This window comes from Anopheles arabiensis, chromosome 2, assembly GCF_016920715.1.
Source record: "Anopheles arabiensis isolate DONGOLA chromosome 2, AaraD3, whole genome shotgun sequence".
Lineage (NCBI taxonomy): Eukaryota > Metazoa > Arthropoda > Insecta > Diptera > Culicidae > Anopheles > Anopheles arabiensis.
Genome location: NC_053517.1, coordinates 35,169,230 through 35,193,131, shown reverse-complemented (window position 1 = coordinate 35,193,131; position 23,902 = coordinate 35,169,230). Strand labels below are relative to the sequence as shown.

The 23,902-nt window shown below is 47.9% G+C and overlaps 2 protein-coding genes across 3 annotated transcripts in view; one reads left to right on the top strand and one right to left on the bottom strand.

Moving 5' to 3' along the window:
• The window catches only part of LOC120895166 (synapsin), a 43,920-nt gene that overhangs the window by 7,205 nt on the left and 12,813 nt on the right, over positions 1–23,902 (bottom strand). The window contains exons 6-10 of one of the 2 annotated variants that reach the window (XM_040298272.1): positions 22,412–22,776; positions 21,941–22,311; positions 20,864–20,968; positions 1,469–1,689; positions 1,285–1,381 (exon numbers count right to left, since the gene is read on the bottom strand). In XM_040298272.1, the coding sequence (XP_040154206.1) occupies positions 1,285–1,381; positions 1,469–1,689; positions 20,864–20,968; positions 21,941–22,311; positions 22,412–22,664 (1,047 nt within the window). In that variant the 5' untranslated portion in view covers positions 22,665–22,776. The remainder of the gene's footprint in view (positions 1–1,284; positions 1,382–1,468; positions 1,690–20,863; positions 20,969–21,940; positions 22,312–22,411; positions 22,777–23,902) is intronic. The other variant, XM_040298281.1, reaches the window with a different exon arrangement.
• On the top strand, positions 3,459–20,812 carry LOC120895179 (tissue inhibitor of metalloproteinase). Its single transcript, XM_040298293.1, has 4 exons — positions 3,459–3,948; positions 19,085–19,233; positions 19,740–19,825; positions 19,961–20,812. The coding sequence occupies exons 2-4, from the start codon at positions 19,104–19,106 to the stop codon at positions 20,387–20,389; spliced, it is 645 nt and encodes a 214-aa protein (XP_040154227.1). The 5' UTR covers positions 3,459–3,948; positions 19,085–19,103; the 3' UTR covers positions 20,390–20,812.

Here is a 23,902-nt window from a genome sequence, read left to right as displayed (position 1 = left end):
GCCGCCGGCGCTTGACATCTGGTGCGTTTGCGGGTGAGGTTCGGGCTGAGATCATCGCCTCGCGATTCCTCGCCATTAGTGTGCACGAATCTGATCGCCCTTCAGGCTAACCGCGCGACTGTGGTTGATGGGTTGATTTAATTATAGAGTATTGTACTCATCGCGCCAAGAGGGAATTCGTCGTAAAGCGGAGTCAGATTGTGATCGATGTGTAGGAAACCAGTGGCAGCTGGAAAAGGTCTTCCTCGTCCATTCATCCATCCATCCATCGGTTGCACGCGCTCGCCTACGCAACGAATCGAATTCCTTCGTCTTTGCGTGTACGAGGGAGTAGTGATGGTTGGGGGAATCAAAAGGCAACCAAAGTGGATGCGTCTGGCGTTATGTCGCATTGTCTGGACACGCCAATGACATGGATCATCTTTTGCATGAAGGAATGTACATTCGTAATTGATTTTGCGTGGTAAAAAAACAAGGAATGTCTTTTTCTCCAACAACCAAATGTCAGTTTGCAATGTCTTTGGAGATACATGATGCAATAGAGTTTTATCCATGCCGGTGCTTCAACATTTGAAAGGATTATAAGGTGCTTACTAACTTTTCAATTGAGTTGCCCGCACCTTTAACGTACGTAAGTGTTTTGATTGTCCGCAACATCAAAACGCGCCGTTCGTGCTGGTACTGGAATGCAAAATTCGCGCACCGAAATGTACTTTTCGTGTAGCCGATCTGGGTAGCCGGTGTACGGTCGCGTGTCTGCCTGCGTCCCGATAGTGCCCTTAAAAGGACATCTTTACCGCTGGTCCAGTCCACGGAACGAGCATTATCTCGACGTCCCTTGACTGGCGGATTTGAGGTCGTGGCGCGGGGTTCCACGCATGCAACCATTTTCAGAACTGGATTCGGTTATGTCGTACGGTGCACGACGATGATGATGGTGACGATGATGTCGATAAATCATTTCAGACGATCGGCGACAAACGCAACGTTTAATGCCGTCAAGATTAGGCGCAATAAATAATCCCCGGATACGCGCGTGGTTCAAAGAAGGCCGCACCACCATTCGGGCGGATTGGAATTGAGCGACGAATGCAAAAAATGCAAAACATGGAGGATCATGAAGAGCAGACCAAGCACACCGGGCAAGGTGCAAGGTAGGAGCAGGGTGTCGTTTTTCCCACCGTACCGTACATACACGACGCGATCGTGCCAGAAATGTCTCAATCGTTTGGGATTGAGAAAGGAATACACCGTAGTCGTATGTGCGTGTGTGTGTGCACTTACCTCGTCGACCCAGGTTTTGTACTTCTCCGTCATCGGGATCTGCTCGAGCATGGCCGAGCCCTGGTTCGTTTTCCAATTGCCGGAAATGGATTTTCTCCTGCGGGGCAAGAAACGGAAACGGAGCAGTTAGTAGTATCGCTTGTTGGCGGAGTTATGCTCGTCGCGGACAGCTGCCGGAACGTACATGAACGCCTTGTAGCTGGTGCCGATCTTCTGGATGTGCACGTCAAACTTAGCGTCGATGTACGGCTCGAGGCTGCAGTAGGAGCCGTTGTCGGAGAGTCCGGTGCCGCACAGCAGGCCCGCCGCATCCTGGAGCGCCCCGGGGTTGTCTAGCTTGGCGGTTGCTTTGCCACCGTGACAGTGGCCCGCCTTCAGTACGCACGGGAACCGGGTCCAGGTGAACTGCAATGGTGGATCAGAGAGAAGAGATCGTTACAGAAGTATGCAAGAAGCTGGTGAATGAAATGATTTAATGTTGTGACTTTGTGTGTGAAAAGATTTAAAATAAAATATGATAGCTTTTTGTAACAAAATGTTCCATTTAAATGCTCTTTTGGATTGATTGATCTTTCCCTTGAGTCTATCATTTCAACACCTTTTCTTTACCACTGAAATCTAGCGTTTTCATTCGCATAAGCCACCAGTTTAATGATCATAACACGTGCCACTTTGCACACCGTTGGGACAGCGTTATACTACCTCTAACCACACCGGCCTAAGGCATTCATGGTCGTCGTTGCCGTCGTCGTCGTCGGCATGATCACACCGTTGTAACCATTCGTAGTAGTAGTCGTCGTCGTCGTCGTCGTCTGGTGAAAATTAATTACGCCTAGCGGTCTGATGCGTCTGTACGGACACGGCCATTGCGGCCAAGTGCATCACTCCATGCGTCCGGGTCGTCCGGGTTGATCGACCACTGGACGGGTTGGGCTGGACCGACGAGCATTTGGCACTGGGCCAAGTAGGAAATCCGGCTGTTGGGCGGTATTGGGCGATCACGTGGTTCCGGATTCTAGCGATCGGTAGTTGGTGGTGGTACACAGACAGTGTTGGACGGGGGCCCGAGGGCAATAATTGGAATATTTCTTATTTTTAACCCAGAGCAAGATAAGCATCCGGGATGGGGTACACGTTTCTGGTGTGATCTTTCACGCTTACGTACTGTAATGTAGCCAATTGAATGCAATCGATTGATAAATGGCACGAGTGCATTTACGCCTTTGTTCGGACATTAGCAATGGTTTTGGGGTGTGAATTATTTGCTCACGATGTGGAATGTTTGCTTTTCTACTTAAGGAAGACAAAAATTTTCATTGGACCAAAACAGGGCATTTATTTTAAACCGTTTCTTCCCCTTCGGGACATAGTATATTGACTATGTTGATTAGTGGTGATGCATTTTCGAGTAGGTTCTTGTGTGTTGTAAACAATTTTGTTTTTGAATTCAATATCCAATCCAACATAAAAAAGAGTTTTGGTTATGAAGAATAACACACTGTATACTTAAATAATACTTTTAATTATTGCTATCCAATAATGACTAAAAAATATAATCAATGATTATTGCTGCAGGTTTCAATTGAATTTAGCATGAAAAAATGTTGTAGAACATAAAAGCTACTTTCGAATTGAGTACAACTTTGCATTGTTAGTTAGGAGCATGGTCAGATTAAATAAAATGTCTATGGCTCAATTTCATAACATGTTTATTACAAAGAAATAAACCAATTTGAATGAGTTTCGATAAAATAATGCAAAATGTTTATTCCAATCCTAGTATTATTGAATAGCAAATCGACAAAAAGTCATTGTTGATTGTATACTGTGACTTCCGAAATTCTGCTCATAACGTTTTAGCGTAACATGTGTCAGATGTACAAACCCCCTAAAAATTACGATATTTTGGCTGTAGTCTGTTTTGTCGCAAATGTTCTCTTCACCCGTTCGCGCGATGTGAGTAATCAACCCCTAAAACAACCCGACGCACAACCACGTCCTGCACGCGTGAAGTGTAAGCCATTGCGCACACCCCAAGAGAGAAACGCACGCTAGAGAGAGAGAGAGAGAAAGCTAGTTCGTAAGAGAGAAAAATGTAGCCCACCCTCACCGATTCTCGCTCACGAGCACAGCGCGAGCAGGCGCACATTTATTAAAGACCGCGATGCATCGCCACCGATCTCAGAACACGATCGCAGAAGGTATCGAACTAGCGACCGTGCTAGACGTGAACCGTGTGCGTGTCCCGGACGACTTTCGCGAACATATCCGTACCGTGTGCGAGAAGGGTGGTGATGGTGGTGTTGTTTTGAAGTGTTTAATTCCTGTCTATTTTTTGCAACCCGCATCCGCAAACCGCGACTCGAAGCAGCAAACTGTAACGCAGTGAAAGAGTGTATCTGGCATCTTGTTGGTGTGCGATTGTTACTACTTTTCTCGGCGAGCGGCAGGCAGCGATCACGAGTTAAGATTGTGTGTAGTGTGTGTGTTGTAGTAGGCAGTGCAAATAAAAAAAAATCCAAACTTTAAGGGGAGAGAAATTTACGCCGTTCGGGTTGTACGTGACGAAAGATCAAGGACGATCCTGTTGGCAGCCGACCGGGAGGAAGAAAGCGCACGTGTGTCCTGCAGTTTTGGAGGCGAACAAATTCAAGCTAAAACGTTGTAAGTGTTTAGAAAACATTAAGAAAACCCTCCCACAAAAAGCAATCATGTCTCCCAAGGGAAAATGGAGCAGTACTGTTGCAGTGCATGTTTAGCACAATAAATCTCGAGCCAGAGTGCGATCGGCACTCGGCACACTATAACACTCCTGGGGATTTGCTAGATGAATCATGATAATTTGTTTGACCGCAAGCGATCCATATTAAGCCACACCATATCGGTGGGACTCGAACCCACCCACTCTCAGCTGACTGAAAAGTGTCGACACTGTTTTTTTTCTCCCCTTTTTATTTTGATTTGCCAATGACCGACTGCATTCTGGCGCTTGTTTTCGATCCTCCCCCACGGGTTCCTTTATTATTATGGCTGAGCGACAAGTGTGCGTGTGTGTGTGTCGGGCAGTGCAAATTTATGGGTGAAAATTATGGACGACCGGAATCTCCTGTTCCGCTGGCTGTACACACACGGGGCCCCAGGATGTTGTTGTCCACCAGGGCGGAGGGAGCGAAATGTTTCTCCACAAAGTTCACCCACACCCGCCTGCTGTTTTGAGACGCACCAGAGAGGGTGAAATTTCAAGAAAGAGGGATTGTTACACACTCCGTACTTTATTAATGGGTTTTCGGTTTGTGAGCATTTAGAGTTTGTGAAAAAAGGGGAGGAAGGCACAAAAAATCGTCTGAGCTACACACGAACGAGGCCTGACGCCAACCGTGAGGCCGGAGGCTGCGGCCGTGTTGTGCAAGAAGCAGGGAAAATTGAGAAAGGGAGATATCGGAGACGATAAAGGCAGGTTGTAAAGTAGGGAAAGGAAGGGAGAGTGGGTTGTTTAAAACAAGGAAAACAACGTTAAACGTTTAAACAATCACCAATCCGGGTGGACACCAGTGTAACCACCGGTCAGCAGCAGCAGCAACACTTGCTGCTTCGCTGTTGATTATCGTTGATGAGGTTGTTGAGCGTGTGCATTCACTCGACGAGGGCGCGCATACACACGCTCCACAACCTTAAACGTATCATCTTTCGCCGTGCGCTTTAGCCAAGAGTTATGAGTAAAGTGAGTCGTTTGGATGAACTTTTGTTTCGTTTCACGTTGTTTTTTTCCGTCTGTGTCACCTCATCCTCCGATTACATGTGATCGGTGTGAGATGGGGGACGTGATCGCTATTACTTCCCGTTAGTAGATTGAAGGTATGGTTTTGGGTGCATCTGTGCACCTGTGAAGACACAACTCATCGTTGAGCTGGTGTCCAGTGGGGCTGTGCACGACGTACATTTTCAGTGGCGCAGCGAACGGAAACAGCGTTTTATTCCATTTCTCAGCCACTTGTGGTTACTGTTTGCCAATACACTCTTAACAGCATTTGATGCTAAATATATCGACACAGCACTTGTGGTCCCTTTACGCTTATACAATGTATAGAGTGGAGTGTGATTCATTTGTGTTTCACAACTGCATAATGCATAATTGAACACATTCGTTAAGGTGATTTGAATGTTGTACCTTATCTCATTTGATAAAGCGACTCTAGTAAGCTGTCTGTCAGAAAATTAATTGACATGACTCATAGTAAGGATTTTATAAAGTTTTTATATTGGATATTGGAAATCAAGACTCTTAGCAGGATATAAGTGCGTCAACTTTTCTTGAAGTTGTAAGTCTTCCAGCAGCAGTTAAATGAATGTGCCCCAGGTTTAGATACACTATTAGTGTTTTGTCAAAGGTTTTTGTGCTAGGCTTATATGCCAATGACATGTTCACTATTAACCGTGAAAGCTCGAACGATTATGAACTCCTGTACATCTGTACTTGTTTCATTCACATTTAATTCTTGTAGTCTGATGAGTAGATTAACAAAAAGAAAATAAGATTCAAATGAAACCATGAGCATGTGTGCTATACTTGGCACTAGCCACATCGGTTTTAGATCATCCACAAGTAGCAGAGACAAGTTGTAAAGAGCATTAACCACAAAATCAACAAAGATATCTTTGCTTCTGAAGCTTTTAAGGTATAATGTATTATGAAACGAAATACTCATTAACGATTCCCCCCTTTTTAATAGGCTACGGCAATCAAACCCGTTGTCTTATTTATGTGTGATAAATTTGCAAATTTTTACATCCTCTAACCAACCCACCCGCCACGATTACCAGCCCTTTTCCAAGAAACCGATGCGCTAAAAAACAAAAACCTGACGCAATGTAAGCACATCGTTTACCCTTCGCGCAAATAAAGATAACGTATCGCCAAGATAATGCCAACAAACTGGCCGTGCACGGTGATCGCAAGCACAGAAACACACGCACACACCAACCCCCTGGCGGTACGTAATGGCAATGCCAAACGGTTTCAGTTATTAGTTGTCGAGTTTATGGTCCCATCAGTGTGGCCGGGATGAATACAAGTACCACCACCACCCGTAGCGGCTTTTAACGCTTTTGGGGTGAATAAAACTGCTCTCTCTCTCTGTGTTCTTTTGCAGCAGCAGAACAAGTGTTCCAGACGGGGCTTACAGAGATATGTGTCGCCTCCGCCGCCCCTTTCTGTAAAACACTGTAAGAAAGAGGAGCAAAAAAAATCAACCAATCGATGTAAATGAGGTTTAAAATTTGCATAATAGTTTCCGAACCGAGTGGAGCGGCTCCGTTTGAAAGCACACACTTCTGGTAATGTTGCAGCGGCATCCCTCTCTTCCAGCGTGTGGGAAATAGCACACATTCCATACGAGTGGTTTGACCCGGGCACGCACGCACGCACGCACGCATCTGACCGAAGAAGTTGTAACAGTGAGTAATCCACTCGAGTGGAGAAGAACAGTGAAGCAAAACACACAAATTTGCCTTCGCCATCGCTACTTCAAATACGGTCGGCTTACGCCACACACGCTCCTGTTCTCCGGTTGCAACACGGTTGCGTACTTGGAAAGTAGAGCACACACGCTTGAAATCCGGTACGCCGGGTTTCCGAAACCCGAGACTGATCATGCTGATCGGTGCTGTGTGGCAGCAGTCGTCGGTGTAGCTGGTGACCTTGGGAGAGCTGCAGAAGATCAGTTCTAGCCGCTGGTTTCCTTTGAATTTTGCACAAGTGTCCCAGCTCAAGGCACGACCACGACACAAACCTCGACCATGCGGTGGAGCCTTCGGGGGATTTATGGTCGAGAAAGGGAAACAGCCACACACGCGGGAACAATGTTATCGATTGTCTTATTGTGATGTCATACCGTCTGCTCTGTCCTGCCGCGAAAGGCTTTAGATATTAATAATAAAATCCCGATGGTGAATAATGCCTAGGCCTTAGACCACCCCGTACCCACTGCGTCAACCACTGTGTCCGGATGAGATATCGTTTTTAAGTATGCGGTTACTGTGGCCAATCGATGGCCCTTTGGGTAAGGTCATGGTAATCGGGCACCACAGAGTGTGGCGATGATGTGTTCGAAGACACCCTCGAGGCATTTTTCCACCCGGTCGGACGTGATGCAGGCACATCTGCACCGCCCAAAACTCACTGCATACCGTCGGCCTTGGCCGGCGGGCGACAGTCGAGACGCTCCATAAAGCGACCATTGCCCCGAACGGGGTCCAAACAGCTGGCTAGGGTTAACGAAAAAGCCATAACTTTTGTCCGGGCGAAACCAGCAGCAGAAACAGCCGTATCAGCGTGCGATCGTGCGATACTTGCCTTGCGGTGTGACATTCCAAGATGCTGGCCGCAACAATAGCCGTGTTGGTCATGAGCCCGAGCACTGGAGGGCAACAAGCAAATCAAAGGGATTAACAAGCGCACGAAAATTGCTGATCACGTAAAGCCTTCGCCACGGTTGAAGGTTGATCGAAAGAGAGTGAGTATGTTGGCGCTTCTCGGAACCATACTCCAGATAGAGTTGGTGTAGTGCCCGTCATCAGGTCCTCCTTCCCCAGGAACGTGATCTGGTTAATGTTACGTACACAGTATTCCGCACGGCCAAGATAGATCACTCTGGTGCGTCCCGGAGGGCGAAGCGAACCATTTCGGGCCTACGCTGGCCTGCTTAGCGCTACTACAGCGTGTTATTAGCCATGATGCGATCGCAAACATCCCGGCAGTTTCCGTTGTTTATTTTTGCAAAATGCATGGAGGAGGGAGGAGAGCGTACTCTATTGCAAAACAGCCAGATGGTAAACGATAATCCGGTAAGCATCTTCGAGCAGCTCCAATTGCCCCAATCCATCAACAGGTGCCGTGATATTTTATGATCCTGTCCGCCATAAACATACGGGTCCGGCGATCTACAAGAAAGTGGGAAAGGCCCACCATATTGTTTTAACTCTCTGTCCATCACGATCATCTCCTTGACCAACCCTTGATAGAAGGAGCTCGCTTGCACGACCACCACCATTGCTGGCGGTGCGGTTTTCGAGTGTTTACAAAATAAAATGCTCCACATCGATCGGAGTTCCCCAAAAGGGCTGACCGTTAGAAGCGGAGCACACCGATGGGGAGAGAGAGAAAGAAAGAAAGAGCAAATACACTGCGTGATGTTGTTTTGCTACTAAACTAGTTCACAATCAAGCGTGTGTATCGTGTCGATGTATATTGCCACACGCGCCCACCAGGTCGGATGCGGTTCTTGGCATGGGTTTTCTAACCGAATTCCATCGGCGACTGCCTGTCCAACGCCTGGAACCATACTTTCTGGAAGGTTGCGTGTGTCCGTCCGTCCGTCCGTGGTTACTGGTTTGCATGTAGTGCATGCTAGCTAAATGATGTGTTTGATATTTCAAACCCTCCTTCACCTTCTGGTAATGCAAAGAATGTAGTGGGCACAAGAAGAAGAAAAAAAACAAACTTCTGTATGCACTTTGACGTGCGTGCGATAATTAGCCAGCAAATGTGTTGCAACGCTGGCGAAACGATACAGGAAGCTTGGCCGTAGTTTAGAATGCAGCACTCGGTGCCACTTTCCACATGTCGAGGGAGTTTAATTTTCTTGAGGTACAAACAATCAACAGCACGGCATGGCACGTTTTGCGATATGAAACGGTACCAAATGACTTCCTCTAAAACAAACGGGGTCTACACGGCGCTAAGAACTCGTCTAAAGAGCGACGAGAGCGGTGTTCCGTTTTCTGCGTCCCATTCGTCTTATGTTTGGAATAGCTGCGCTTCATCGTGCTGTCAGGCGCAACAGAGGGACAGCCTGAAGATCGTCATTAATTTAACCGAAAATCCGCGCAATCAATATGCGCTCAGTAGAGTAGGGACAGCATTGGTTGAGATGCATACGTTCTGTTGCCCTTTCCTTCGGTGTCATTCCGCCCCAACCCAAATCAACCCCCAATCCCAATCGGATGTTGTACATTTTCCGAATTCCTTGGCCACTTTGGGAACAACTGTGCACCGTCCTCGCGGGGCTTTGTTTTTACGTTTTGCGTCACCCTGTCATCGCAGGCGCAGGCGGTCTTCTTTTCTGAGGAGTAGACAACTGAAGATAAACTTCCTGCACGAGGCGTATTTCTTTTCGATTTGGTTTTTTTTTTCTTGGTTCACCCATCTGGCGTGGCGTGTGCATCAAATCGTTTGATTTCTTTTCGTTCGCTCGTTTGCTTGGAACGATTTCGTCCCTCTTGCTGTGACAGCCGTACGCAAACATCAAACGCGAACCTCAGCGCCGATTTGATGCTCCAATTCTTTGAAAAAAAAAAAAACCCAGCCAAGAGACCCCCATCATGCTGCTGTTTGCTTTTCTGTTTATTTGTTGCAGTTGTCTTCGTGTGTGTGTGCGCACTGCTCGACAAATAAATCAGCTGGTCGGCGGGCAAAATTCTGGCCCAGGATGCCATATGTTCGACAATGGTTGGTGTGTGTTTTCTCACCCTCCCTGGTGTGGTGTTTTGCTTTACTGGCGTCAGCGTTCCGTCTTGACGAAGTGCCAGTGCTCCGGTCTTTATTTGAATGCGAATTGTAATGGGAAAAATCAACAACCATCCAACGCTCCCCTTACCCCGTTTTCGGACAGGTAAAAGAGGCTTTTCGCTCCATTTGATCGATTGAAGTTGTCTCGAGAGGGTTGGTGAATTTCGTGATCAAGAAATTGCAACTGCACTATGTGGATTGTTGGGCCGCCGCAACTTGGCCGCATGTGTTGGAGTTAAGACACGGTGGAGCGATACAAGGGAGCAAACAAATCGCAAAATTGTTTCTGCATGTCACCCAGCAAGTGTGAACGTGTTATCGTTCAGGGTGTGGGTGTGGGTCAAAACAATTCGCCATCCGAAGGGACTTTACCCAGCCACAGCCCGGGCTAGTGGCGGCAACCGTACGGCAAACCACCCAACCAGACCAGGAGGGGGTGAGTTGCTCACACACACCGTTCGTTTAGCTTGTTATCACCTTCCATCTAGCGTGTGTCTTTCAACGTTTGGCAGGGCATTTTGCCAGCGAAAGTGCATGTATTTTCACCCCTATCCCCTAGAAGGGTTGAGCTTGGTGGGTGTAGTTTGGCAGCACACCGCAATCACTGACAATCTCTTTGCCCCCTTTCCGTGTGCGGGTGAGGTAAAAGGGTGTCTTTCTACTGTACCGACCAGACCCTGTGCTATCATTCCTCGGGCACGGTGTGTCGGTGTGTGTTCCATTTCTGCACGGGAGCGGGTCACGCGCGAAAACTCCCAAAGCAAAAGAGACGGCGTTTCCTGTCCATCTCGAGGAATGGGGTGAGAGGCGGGAGGGAGAGGAAGGGAATCAGGGGTTACACTGTCAGGGTGCTGGAAAATGGAAAGTTTTGGTAAGCGGAGCACATGCATGCAATGCGACCCATTGAGAGAGGTTTACATTGTTCGCGCTTCCCTCGGTGAAGGCAGCGACTGGCCATGACGATGGAAAACGAACGGCTGGTGCATGCATTATACCGCCAGGTGTGGTAGAAGGGATGGAGCAGTATGTGTGTGTGTGTGTGTGACAGGGCAACTTTATGATAATATGCATCTATCCAGTGAAGGTTCCCATCTGAGAGCCGCATTTTGCGTGCAAAGTAAAAGGGGGAAGATGGGAATGGCTGGTGTAACTTGGCAAGTACATACTATTTGCAAACAAGTTATATCACTTTTCCACCAATGTTTGGCATATTATATGCTATAAATTTGGCTAAAATAATGATAAGTACGCATAGGTTATGTCAATGATTAATTGCAAACGATTTTGGCAGCGCGTTTCGAACAGTAATTTAACTAATTCAACATTTCAACATACAAAAACGAAACAAACAACACTTCAACCAATATTTCTTGAACTTAACATGCTCTAGAAATAAAAAGTATGTACACTTCACATATAGAAAACAATCAATCTACTAAGTTGCTTAGTTTTGAGTACATATCGGTTAGAAAACCCCTTGTGTTTGAATTTTGTTTTGAATATTTTCATTTTGTTTGCAGTCATCTTGTCCATGTCCTTCAATTATCTTCCCGTAATTTACACCAAACCGTTGCGCATGTCGCAAAATGACGCGCGCTTAAAGAATTGATCAAGTTTCGCATCCCCTTCATCCCGCTCCCGGAAGTGGCCATTGGGCTGGGCTGGGTTTTGTAACAAAATAGCGCCTCATCCATTGCACCTGACCCGGGCCGGCAAAGCGAGCGTCGGTTTTCCGGCGATACTCCAAATCATTTATCACACACGATCACACAGCCCCAGCACCAGCAGCAACACATGTTTGCGTAACGAGGGCCAAGGGAATTGGCAGCAATTCTGACCCACCACCCTGAAGTGAGATGCTTACCCGCGGGTGGCCAACTTGTTATTGCCGTTCCGACGATAAACGATCCGACCGTATCATAGTGTGTGGGTCGTGCTGTGCTACTGTGCGCACAGCATATCACCCGTACCACCCCGGTCGGTTTGGTGCGCAGTGGGAGTGAGGATGAAAGCTGGCTGACTATTGACCGAGCCACGGAATGGGTGGGATGTGAAGCACTAGGGGTTGGAAACTTTTAAGCATACTCACAACCGAAAAGGAGAGCCGGTGACGATGGGAAATGGCTGAAATCGGTTCAACTTTATCGTGCTCGATTCACACTAGGATATTGAACTTTTAAGTACTTATTCGAATGCTTTTTTTATTTATGTGTCTGTGTCTTTATCTCGCTTCTATTCATTTCGTAAGATAACCATTTTGTTCTGATGCGTTCAGTACAAAAAACTAAAATACGACAAAAGGCGTTGATGCATTTGACGTGCAGTCGACCCTAGCAGGACAACATTGCCGTTGCGGTTCGTAGCAAAACAATCAACCGTGACAGATGCGATTTAATTTTTTATTCCACCCCACATCGCACCAGCACTGATCACACTGATTGTAGACGCTGATTTATGAACACGCGGGACCGGATTTTGCTGATCGAGAGCGAACGCGCGCGAGAGCGAAACATTCCAATTATCTTATCGCAGGGGCGCTGTTTTGGGTTTCAGCGTTGAGGTTGAGATGTAAGCGAGTCTTGAATCATCCGATTTGTGCACGTCCACAAATCATCGCGAGCTGAATAGTGCTCTGTTCCGCCTTAGTTTTGTTCAACGATCTGGAGAAGCTGATTAGCGTGCGGAAGAAACTGCTTGCTGCGGTGCATCGTGCATGTGGAATGCAAATCGCATCGAGGAAGTGATCGCGCTCCGGCGCGCTGCTATGTATCGATGATCGAATCAGATCGCGCAAAACACTGCCGATATGCAGCCCCGAGCACTGCTGAGTAATCGATCGTCATTCAGCCCTGAATGCTGCTTACCCGGGGGTGACGAACCGTGCGGGGCCCGATGGACGACGTTCCTCGTTGGCGCCGCGGCCCTTTTGAAGCATGCAGCTGGGCTTGGATGCGCGTGTGTTTGATAATTTTAACTTGCAGTAAAACTTCCCACCGTAAAAACACGGCCCCGATACGATGACAAGATATGGCCGTTTAATATCGCTACACAGCTCGCTCTTGCTCTCGTTGCATCGTGGCCGACGGTGCATCTTTGGCTCGCGTGTCAATTAGCATAAATTAGTCGTAAAAGTTAGTGTCCGCTACGTGTCCCCTCGTCGGCAGCCGCATACCACGTGGAAGTACGTGTCTGCCCTTCGCGCTCCGTCTCTCTTTTTCGCTCTCCTTGGTGACGAAAAATGCAGCACCCCCCCTGTCACGACAGCTTGAGCGATCGAGCCGGTTCGATTCTGGGTTCGTTTCGTTCGAGGGCCTCGAAAGATTTACTACCGTTTGATGGGCTTTAGCGACCGAATGGCTTGTGTAGTGGTGTGCTGAACAACAATAGCTACCGGTCAGATGAGAAGCATAGAATCTGAAAGCGGAGGAACGAAACCATCCCATCACGAATTGAGGCGGAAGAATTGAATGGATGGAATCAGATGCTTTTTAATCTGCTCCATCTTGCACCTGGAGCGGTGAAGATCGATCGGACGTTTGGTTTTGGGCGCTTGGGGCATGGCACTCAGCGCGAGATTTTTATCGATCACACACACACACCAACAAATAGTGCCGCTACTCCATGACGTTCGTAACGCGTCCGTGTGGCCCTGTCTTCTTGCTTCCAAATTCCCGACAAGATCTTGAGTGTGTAAGCCGCCGCCATATGTAGCGAAGTCCGCAAGGTGAGACTTTCGATTTCATGCTGGGCCGCTAATGACACATTCGCCGCATGCGGCTCATGCTGCCGTCCTCATCTGGGGCGAGCGATCGGGACTTTTAAAGGGCGTAAAGTAATTTAAACGCCGAGCCGAAGTGAATGGAGCCGTAAATGAGATCATTATTCCGGTATCGCATGAGAGCGAAGAGTGAACTGTACTGTGCCGATTACTTTGCGGAAAGTGTGGCTGATGAGAATGTCTCCCCGAACGCCGCAAGATGCTGAATCTGTTGTGGGTTTCTTTCCCGCTCTCTCGTAAGTTTACACACATGAACAAACAACGGCCGGTTCGGATTTGTCCTTGTACTTGTGGAAATGTGTGCGGTAAATTGAGTTTGGCTCTTCCTTCAGGCAGCGTGTGATTCAAGCGTTTCGAAAAGATGCTCTGTAATAAAAAGGTCCCAAGCACACTTAAACGAACCTTCATTTATTTTACCGATCGTTCCGCTTGCTGGTTAGTGGATTGGCCCCAGACATTGTGCAATTGATTGTGGTGTGGCGGTAAAGAAGTAATTAGGCACGGTACTACTACTACTCCACCTTGTTTGGTTTTATAAGCTTCACTATAATTAAATTATCGTTTGGACCTGTTTTAACAGCCCACAGCAACTGCTGCTCCGGACGACCTGAACTATTAGACCACGCGACTCCGACCACAGAAACAATGTCCGTTCGGTTGCGTATCCTATGCGCTGACGTTGGCGGCGTATCAATGAAAACCTGTTATTTGCAAATGAGTGGCTAAAAGCTAGCGTCTCCTCTGGCGGTAATTATTGAAATCAATTACAAACCCTCGGTCGTGGCCGTTGCCGTGAATGGAGGGGATCAATCAAGCGATGAAGCACGGGGGTAGGTCGTACTTTTAAATGGGGGAATTCACGATGTACTAATTTATGTGACAGTTTACCAACTTCTTGCTGTACTGGCCTGTGGTATCAATATGGGGAGCACGATTATTTTTCCCCTGATTGACAAATACAGTACAATTACGACGAACGTAGCTGGGAAGGTACATAGCCCCATCGATGGAGGGAAATTTATTGCCCACCCGGTGCATATGCTAATACATTGATCCGAGGCATCAGCTACTGGACGGCACAAATGACTGATATCGACCGGCCGAGCAGTGCTCGTTGTTACAAATCAGGAGCAACCGGTTCACGGCACCCCTGTTGACCTACAAAAAGGAGACATCTCGAAGAAGCGGGGGGTAAGGACGAGAAGGAACTTGTCCACGCACAGAGGTGCGTTCACACATTGCGTCATCTGTACGGGCCATTCAGCAGCACCAAAAAGAAAGACAGTAAAGAAGCAATGCATCATCACGACGAGACAAAAGTAAACAAACCATTAGCACCCATCGCAATGTTGTCGCGTACGCATCTTCGTGCAACCTTTTTTTTTTGTTTTTGTACCCTTCCTCGGTTGTTGGAATTGCACTCTTTAGCCGCGGCAATAGTGCCGGCCCGGTTGCGACCGTCGATGGAGCGAATCCAGCGAAGATCAAGGCTGCACTCAAGGCGTAACATACCGAGGCCGAGTTCTCCGTTTTCGCATGCTCCGAATGCCAGAGCGGTGCGGGGCGGTAACCATTACCCCGTTCGCCCTGCGACTACTTTTATGATAGTGCCGCTAGTTAGTGTGTGTGTGTGTGTGTGTGAGTGTATGCTCAGGCCGGCCACGCCGTGTTGGTGCGGTGTCAAAACAAAACCACCGAGAAATATGACTCAATTAGAGCTATTTTTACCCGATGCCGGTCCGATAGAAGTGCGGTTTGTTTGAAAATTCTAGGACACACACTCTGGGGAAGAATGAGTGATACAAGCACACACACTCAAACACACGTGCGCACACGGTAGCGTATTTAAAGCAGTACCGCAGCCCAGCACTACCCGCCGCGCACCAATAAACTAGGTGCGTTTGCTGACAGCTGTCACTTTTGCATCTTCGCCCCGTTCTCGAGCGCCTGCTCCTATCGTATGCCGATCTCGTTTGCCCGAATGATGATCGCGATGATGCGCTTTGGTGCAATCATTGAATGCACGAACGCGATTCAGGATTGTTTAAAAAAAAACGAATCAAAACAAAACTTAAATCAGCTGCAGCCGTCAGGGTGACGAGCGGTGGGTGACACAAAAAAGAGTGTAAAATTCCGATCCGATCGCACGAAAACTTTTGTCAGCGTCGGTATTCCCACAGCCCCACAGCCATTCAGTAGGAAAGAAATTGTCAAACACCTTTGGCACATAATCCTATCAAACACACATCTATGTTACTGTTTGGTTTCAGCCGCATCCCTCGCATCGGACAGCTGCGCCAAGCTGACAAATACACTCCGGTTAAACTACTGCACCGGCTGCCGTGCCTGCTAATAGGGGCTAACTGATTTTCTTCTTTCCCACAATCACACTCCCAGGGACGGGGGAGGACAGTTCCTACACATCCTACGCATTCACACGCATAGCCGATGCGTGCGCGTGTGTGTCCCCGTATGCTCATCCCTTTCGTGCGGGTGCTAAATGGTGGTGAGATGACGATCTTTTTTTCGTTGCTGTTATGTTGTTTAATATCTCTGTCACATGAGTCGCACCTTGTCTAAAGGCGGAGAAAAGGTTGGGAGAGAAAAAAAAAGAAAGAATGCACCCCTTTTGGGCCGTTAATCTTCCGGGTGAGATGTTTAGGGCTAGCAGTATTCGATGGAACTCTGCCGCATCGAATCGGGTGTTTGAATCGCCAGCTAGCAAGTGCTGCCGTCAGCTCTCTATCGAGCGGCAGTTTTGCCTCATATTCTACGCCCAGACCAGACGGGACCGAATGAATCACTACTGAGGCGGCCTGAGGTTGTGATTTATGAGGAACACAGCAAGAAGCGAAGTGGACCCGAGCTCTACACCGACCGTAGCAATCACTGGAACTCGGTGGGCGATTATGAAAGCGGCTGTAGTAAAGAAAAAAAAAACTCCAATAAAGAACAAACACCGCTGCTCTCGTATGTCGGAAGAAGGAACTTTCTCATGCCTCACGGCCTAATCGGTACCGATTGGTACAGTGTCACGCACGGCTTAGTACGCACGTTTGCGGGGTGTTAATGGAGCGGCTTTGCTTTTGCTTTCGATTTTTAGCACGAACCAAAACGGTAGCTCTCCAATCTTTGGGCAGCTTTTTGGCTGCTCTCGGCACCGCATTGTGAATGTTTCATGAGGCGAACGCACTTCTGGAGCACTTCGACGGAAACTTGGTTAAGTAATTAGCTGCTCGGTTGTGTTTGGGTATGTTATGCGGTTGTCATTAGTGCAATTCTGTGGATCACTTTCGGCTCGACAATCGATCCTGAATGGCCTAGTGAGACACGGTCATGTGAAGTCGTCGCTATGATCCTTGGAAATGGAACCAGCCTAATGGAAGGAGCGATATTCTTTTCTTTGCGATTGTTTGCATGCTGTGTTTCTGTTGTCGCCCAACATTTATCGCTTCACAGGATCGACACCACTTGAATGACAGGGTCGTTCTTCCCCACTTTAAGACTGTTGGCAATTATTATTAATTATGTACCACCGCACTCCGTCCACCCTCCATTGCACAGCCATTCCGTTTGCGTAATGGAACGAAATGGTAATTGAAGCATGGGCTTGCCACTACAAACAGCTTACACTGCCATTTCCCCAGCGCCAGCGCCTGTTGTGCCTGTCCCTGTAGTACTGTTCCGTTAGCGCCTCCAAATATGGGGTGAAGCGTACCGAACTGACCAGTGATTTCAATTAGTAGCACGATAAGTGAATGCCACCGTGTAACCACCAACCGGGACCGGGACTGACTGAAATTCCGAGTGCCTGAGGCATACTACAACAAACTACTGAATGGCCGGCTAAAAGGTGTGAAGTGATGTGACAGTGACCAGGTACACAATCGAACCGTTACATCGATTAAGCTTTAAAAACGAATCATAATGGATTACACCCGGTGCCAATTGACAGGAGCATGAAAAATGCCTCCAGTTTGGAGGAGTGGAGTGTTGGAGTGTAACGCGATGCGGGTTGCTTGAGGAATTCAACAAGCAAAGCGCAAAGCATGTGTTTTGCTTCTGTCAAGGTTGTTCCGATTTGCCAAGTGCATGCCATATATAAGCGGCCCCAAGTGTTGGGGTAGGCAAAAACGTCTCCACCAAACGAGCCGACCATGGCGGGGTGTGTGTTCGGAGAATTTTCGGTACACTTTACGTTAAAAATTTGCCCTTTGGGGCGCACACACACACACACACACACACACACCAAAAAAAGCATCTCCTCCCCTTGTTGAAGGCCGGCAACATTGAACGTGGTGAGCACAGGAGTGTATTTTTAGCCGATGACATCGAGAGTACGAGCCAAGGGAGCGATAGGAAGTGGCGGTGTACGGCGGGCTGGCAACCGGGGCTAGATCCGGTTGTTCGGGATCGGGATGATGAAAATACATGTTTATCAAGAATTTTATTTATTCCCGGTCGTGGCGCACGGCACCGTCTCCACATCGCCGGATTGCTCCACAAATCCCAAGTCCTCAAGTCGGTATGATTTATTTCAAGTCAAACTCCAATCGGCAAAGTGTCAATATCTGGTATCGTGGTTGCCGTCGTATTCGTTGCGGTCCCGGCCATCGCCGGCAGCTCATAACGCGAATGGCCAACTTTTTTGTACCGTACGCGAAGTTATTCCGCGTCCCATCAATAATGCATACCCGAATGGAGAGGAAGGTTCCTTTCCTTTGCCGCGCAGAACCCTCCTTTGCGCAAATAGCAAATGTTTACTGATTGTGCATGTGAGCGATGTGAAGCGAGTAAAACAAAACTGTGTACGAATGTACGAAAAATAAAGACATACAACCCGTGCACACGGGACAGTGATTGGATAATTTATCGCTGGAGTATCGAAACAATCAGACAGCTTAGCTTGGTGGTTAAATGGATGATTGTTTTCTCCCAGCGCGATGTCTCGTGCACTGGCAGATGGGGATGATTTGTTGCCCGAAGATGCGCGATCGGGATCGATGGGCCGAAGATTAACTACCGTGCGCGATGAATGCTAAATGCAGCACAAATAAACACGCGTACGATCGTGTGTGGCGCATGGCGTATAAATTACATCTTTTGCTTTTTTCCAGATACCTGGAAAAGACTTCAAAGAGGCACGAAACAAGAAAAGGCTAGGGTTGTTTAAAAAATCGTTTCCGTTCGATGGCAATGTGCGCTCTCGGGTATCTGTGCAAGTGTGTGTGTGCGTGTGCTCTCCGGCAAGAGGTGACCTTTTCCACATTCTTGCCCCGTCAACACTTCGTGCCGATTCAGGGATTATGAGATTTTAATTTCAACCGTTTCAAACCGTTTTGAGAGCGACGCACAGACACCATTGTGCGTGATATGATTTGCCGAGACATTGATCGTGTACCTCATTCTTCCCATGCTAACTGTTCTTCTCTCTCTATCTCTTGATTTCGTTTCAGTTGAAATATTGGACCAAAAATGAAGACGAACCGTCTGCTACCGCTGGTGTTGACGATTGTCGGGCTGGCGATGGTGATGCTTCCCACGGCCGAAACCTGCAGCTGCCTCCCGCAGCATCCCCAGACGGCTTTCTGCGACTCGCAGTACGGTAAGTTATTAATGTGAAAGGTTACACGAGCGATTACTGACCCAATCCAGTCATCCTCCGGTCACGGCGGCATCCATCAGTTGTGTCTGCTGACGGTGGAGCCGGTGTGTATCTCATTTCGTTTGCCATAAAATCGGTTTATTACTGTAGGCTCGGAGCAAACGAGACGAGGTTGCCTTCACCTTCGGAGGTAGAGTTAAATCATTTTTGCGCCCTTGCTGGATCAATGTGAGATGGTTAATAATTCCGGAGTGCACTTCCCTGGACATTGTCATGTATTATAACATTATTCGCCATAATCATCAACCCTGTTTAATGGCGCTTTCTATCGTTAATGGGGTTTGTGGAATGAATAGCCGATGACATCATCGTGTTAGGTGTCACCGCGATCGCTAAGCAAGTGTTTCACGTTATTCATCGCCAGTTGAGCATTGGTGAAAGATCACAAAAAAGAGGGACAAAAATTAACGTCTTCTGTCGCTTGTTTTATCTCCCACTTTTTTTAGTAATCGTTGCACAAGTGCTGCGCAAAACGGCATCAAGGAACGAGGCCATGGATGCGTACAAGATTGCAATCAAGAAAGAGTACAAGGTAAGATCGCGTGCAATGTTGAGTACGATCCTGCACGCAACAGCACACAAATTGTAGCGCCTGCAGGGGAGATCGTACCAGGATTTTTAACTCATTGCTAATTTATCTCCTTCTTTTTCTCCTCCTTCCCAACAGATGAGCGACGAGGCACGGCAGCTCCTCAACCACGGAAAGCTGTACACATCCACGATGGATTCGGCGTGTGGCATCAAGCTGAAACCGTCCACGCTGTACGCGATTGCGGCCAACAGCGAACAGGTTGGCCTGTGCGACTTTATCCGACCGTACGACGAGCTGTCGCTGGTGGAGAAGCGCGGCCTGGCCGGCGTCTATCGCAAGGGCTGCAAGTGCAAGATCAATCACTGCTGGGACGACAAGTGCCACCAGCGGCTCGGCTCCTGCAACTGGACCCCGTTCGCGCCGAAGGGTATCTGCGAAACGAGCTACGGCTCGTGCGTACCGGCCGGTGTGACGAAGAAGAACGGAGCACCGATCAAGTGCCACTGGCGCCGATCGCCCCGCTTCGGGCAGTGTGTCGCCGAGAATAGTCCCAAGTACCCGTGAAACCCTATGGAAAGCCTGGCTGCCGGAATTGTTGTTATGAACCGTTTACAAGCATATTTTAACTTTGTTCCGGACATTATTCTCTGGGTGCGTCGGTTGGTATTCAAAACAAATTGAAACCACTGAATACCCCCTGAACATGTCATTTATTTATCAAGCGCGATCGATGGTGTAGAAGAAGGTTGTATTGGGCGGCGACGGCCAAGCAGAAAGAGAGGTCGACCGGCCAGAGCAGTGTGCCAGAGTAGAGTACTGTGAAGGGAATGGCAAATCTTACTTTCGTTAAGTACAAATTACAATTAGCCACAACGCGGACAGGGAAGCCGACGAGTGTCGTAGCGAATGGTACACGCGTGTTGTGGATATGAGAGAGGGTATGATATTTTCATGAATAAATTATTGGATTATACTTAGTGTAACTGTTGCATGGGTGTGTTTTTGGTTCTATTGTTCGCCTGCGCGTTCGGCACTTACCATGTCCTTCGGGTTCGGGAAGAACGTCTGCTCAACCAGCGGGAATGCATCGCGACCGAGACGACGCTGCAGCTGCAGCAGATGAGCAAACACCCACGGTTTGTCCTGCCGGGGCGTAGGAAGATTGAGAAAGAAAGCGAATTAAGTAGCTGTATTAGAAACAATCTTGCGATATGCAGTAGGCAACATTTGACAAGCCACCGTTGTTTACAGCAAACATACATAAAGAAGCGCAACACACAGTCAGCCCAGTTGGGGTAGCATTGGAATGGGAAGCAGTGGACTGGAGGTCAGGATGTTTTTCTGTTCCAGGAAGGAGTGGTTCTGACGTCGCAAAAGCAATCGGGAAATTGGTGCTGAAGGTTATTTAAAAGCCTGAGGCTACCAAGCAAAAGCCAATCGTTGTATAGCACTTGGACAATTGTTCGGTTGCTTTAGAATTTTAAACTAGGCGTGATTTTGTCCTTTGCGTGTTTGTGTGTGTGGGTGTGCGACTAGAAGCAAATAAGGACAGTGCAGGGAAATGCATGGCGAAGGGAAATGCAAAGCATTGCGTGTTTAGCTAGAGATCCGTATCAAACGTAATGTTGATCATTCTTTAAAAGCTTTATGATTTAAAAATGCCACGATGGCACCCGTTTTTGAATCGTATTGATGTGATGATGCCAAAATATATCACCAACAGAAAATGAACTAACAAAAAATGAACGGACAAAAAATATTCAAAAATATATGTTTATACGAAATATACATAGACAGGATGCCTACCAACGCTAGAATAAAAGCTTCATCTAAAAATAAAATTACAAAATCAAAGAAATAGAATACAAATCGTATATCCACTCCTAATGTGACTTAAATCTTATAAAAACTAATTTATTGGAGGCATCTAGTTGCTAGGGACATTAAATTAATTATAATTTTACAAAACAAAGTCTTGAAACCCTTTGAAAAAAACCTCAAATTAACAAATTTGCCCACATTCAGATAATAACGGCACGAGGATAGGAAAGCTTAAGGACAACAGTACACTATATCACACACCTTTGCTAGTAAAAATCCTCCCAAATTACTTACCTGGAACTGGTACAGTGAGTGCAGCGAGTTAATGCTCGGCACACCGCCATACTTCAGCCCGAGCAGCGTCGAACGATAGTCCTTCGAGCCGTCGCGCGGTGGCTGGCGCACCAGAATAAAGTCCGGGCGGAACGGCTTCACCTGCTTCGAACCGGCCCGGTTGCAGCCCACCATCGGTCCCGAGTCGGCACTGGCCGTCAGCATGATCTCGCGGAACTCGGCCTGCTCGACGCGAATGTCGTAGTCGCTGTGCAGCCGCTTGCCGCGGAAGTACTTCGACCAGTCCGTGTTCTGATCGTCCACGACCAGCAGCGTGAAGCACTTGTCCCGATTGAACGGCTGCACCCGGCTGGCAGTGGATACGGCCGCACCTGCGTGTAGGAAACGGTGCACCAGAAAAGCGAACCTTTAAATCTGGCCAGGCAGTGCAGGCAGGGCAGGTGGAAAAGCGTCCTAGCGGCGGTAGCTTACCAATGATGGAGGCACCCTGGTCCCGGGCCGCTCCGGTCAAGCTTTGCACGCGCTGCAGCAAGCTTTCGCGCGACTTGGCCGGGCTGGAGGGTGCGCTGGTACCGCGCTGGGCCGGCCCCTTGCCAAAGCTTAGCGACAGCTCCGGGCCACCGGTGGGCGGTGCGGAACCGGGCGGTACCGGCCCGCCCGGCGACACGGACCCGGCCGTACCGGGGGCCGGCGGGGGCGGAATGTTGGGCGGACCGCCCGGCATCGGTTGCTGCTGAAGCGGGGGCTGTGGGCGAGCTGCGGGCGGCAGGTCTTTCGGATCGACATCCTCGCACTCGGAAGACAGGTCTCCCGAGCTGAATCTGCCAATGAAATCACTAAATCAGCACAGCGACAGATCATGCAGGAGGCGAAACCAATGAGACAAAAAAAAACAAAGAAAGACAAGAGAGAAAGAGAGAGAGAGAAGGAACACACAACGTAGACAGTGGAAAACGGTGCAAATAGGATGCGGATGAAAAGAGATTGATTGTTTGTTTCCCATCAACAAGAAACAAGATAAATATTTGTATAAAAAGATATCAAAAGGCATGAATTTAGGCAAAAAGTAGAACATTGTTCAGTCAAATACGTCCACGAGAACAACAAAAAACCCAAAAACATTAAACAAATAAAGTATAGAAATCGAAACAATCGAACGGGAAACGGATGTCAGGTGAAAGGGACATGTACAGTTGAGAACAATAGCATCGAGAGTGAGTAGTCGAAACAGCAAAATGGAAAGAGACATAGCAAAAGTTGGAGAGAGAGAGAGATGTCATGGCATAAAGATAACAAACGGTAGAATCAAGTTTAAACATGTTTGCACAAAATATACAGTTTGGACACAAGCATACCGTCGGGTGTGGTTTATTTGGTGCGTTTCACATTTTGACATTTTGGCGAGCACGGGGACAGGTGTGTGTGAGAAGAAAAGAAGAAAAAAAAACAAGATAACAACACATCAAAGCAGAGAAGAGAGAGAGAGAGATAAAGAGAAAGAATGAAAAAGAGAGGGAGAGAAAGAACAGGATTACAACATTAGTACAACACACACACACACGCACACACAATTTGGGGTGTCAATCTCCCACTGGGGGAAAATCGGGGAGCAAATGAATTTCCCCTGATTTGTGCTACTTCATCGATCACTCCATTTCCATTAGTGTGGGTGGGTGTAGAGTAGTGCCGCCCTGCTAGTCGCTAGACATGGCGTTATGTGTGCGCTTGGTGTATCTATCATTCCACGTCGCTTGGTGAGGCACGTGTAGTGGTATGTGTTAAGTAGTTTGTGCGTGTACTTTTTTTCAAACTGTTTAATTTGACAAGTGAAAGATCGTGTCAAACGAAGGCATAGTATGATTAAGACGAATGTCTTTAAAGCATGATTTCGGGAAGGGGTAGAATGTGTGTTTTTTTTTTGTACTGCAATCAAGAATTGGAAACCGTACGTAGCTTGTCCAG

Excerpts from the sequence above, each read along its gene's own strand:
- LOC120895179 (XM_040298293.1), top strand. The coding sequence starts at position 19,104 with ATGAAGACGAACCGTCTGCTACCGCTGGTGTTGACGATTGTCGGGCTG. Across the intron at positions 19,234-19,739 it reads TTTCTGCGACTCGCAGTACG|TAATCGTTGCACAAGTGCTG; the intron begins GTAAGTTATTAA and ends CACTTTTTTTAG. Across the intron at positions 19,826-19,960 it reads CAATCAAGAAAGAGTACAAG|ATGAGCGACGAGGCACGGCA; the intron begins GTAAGATCGCGT and ends CCTTCCCAACAG.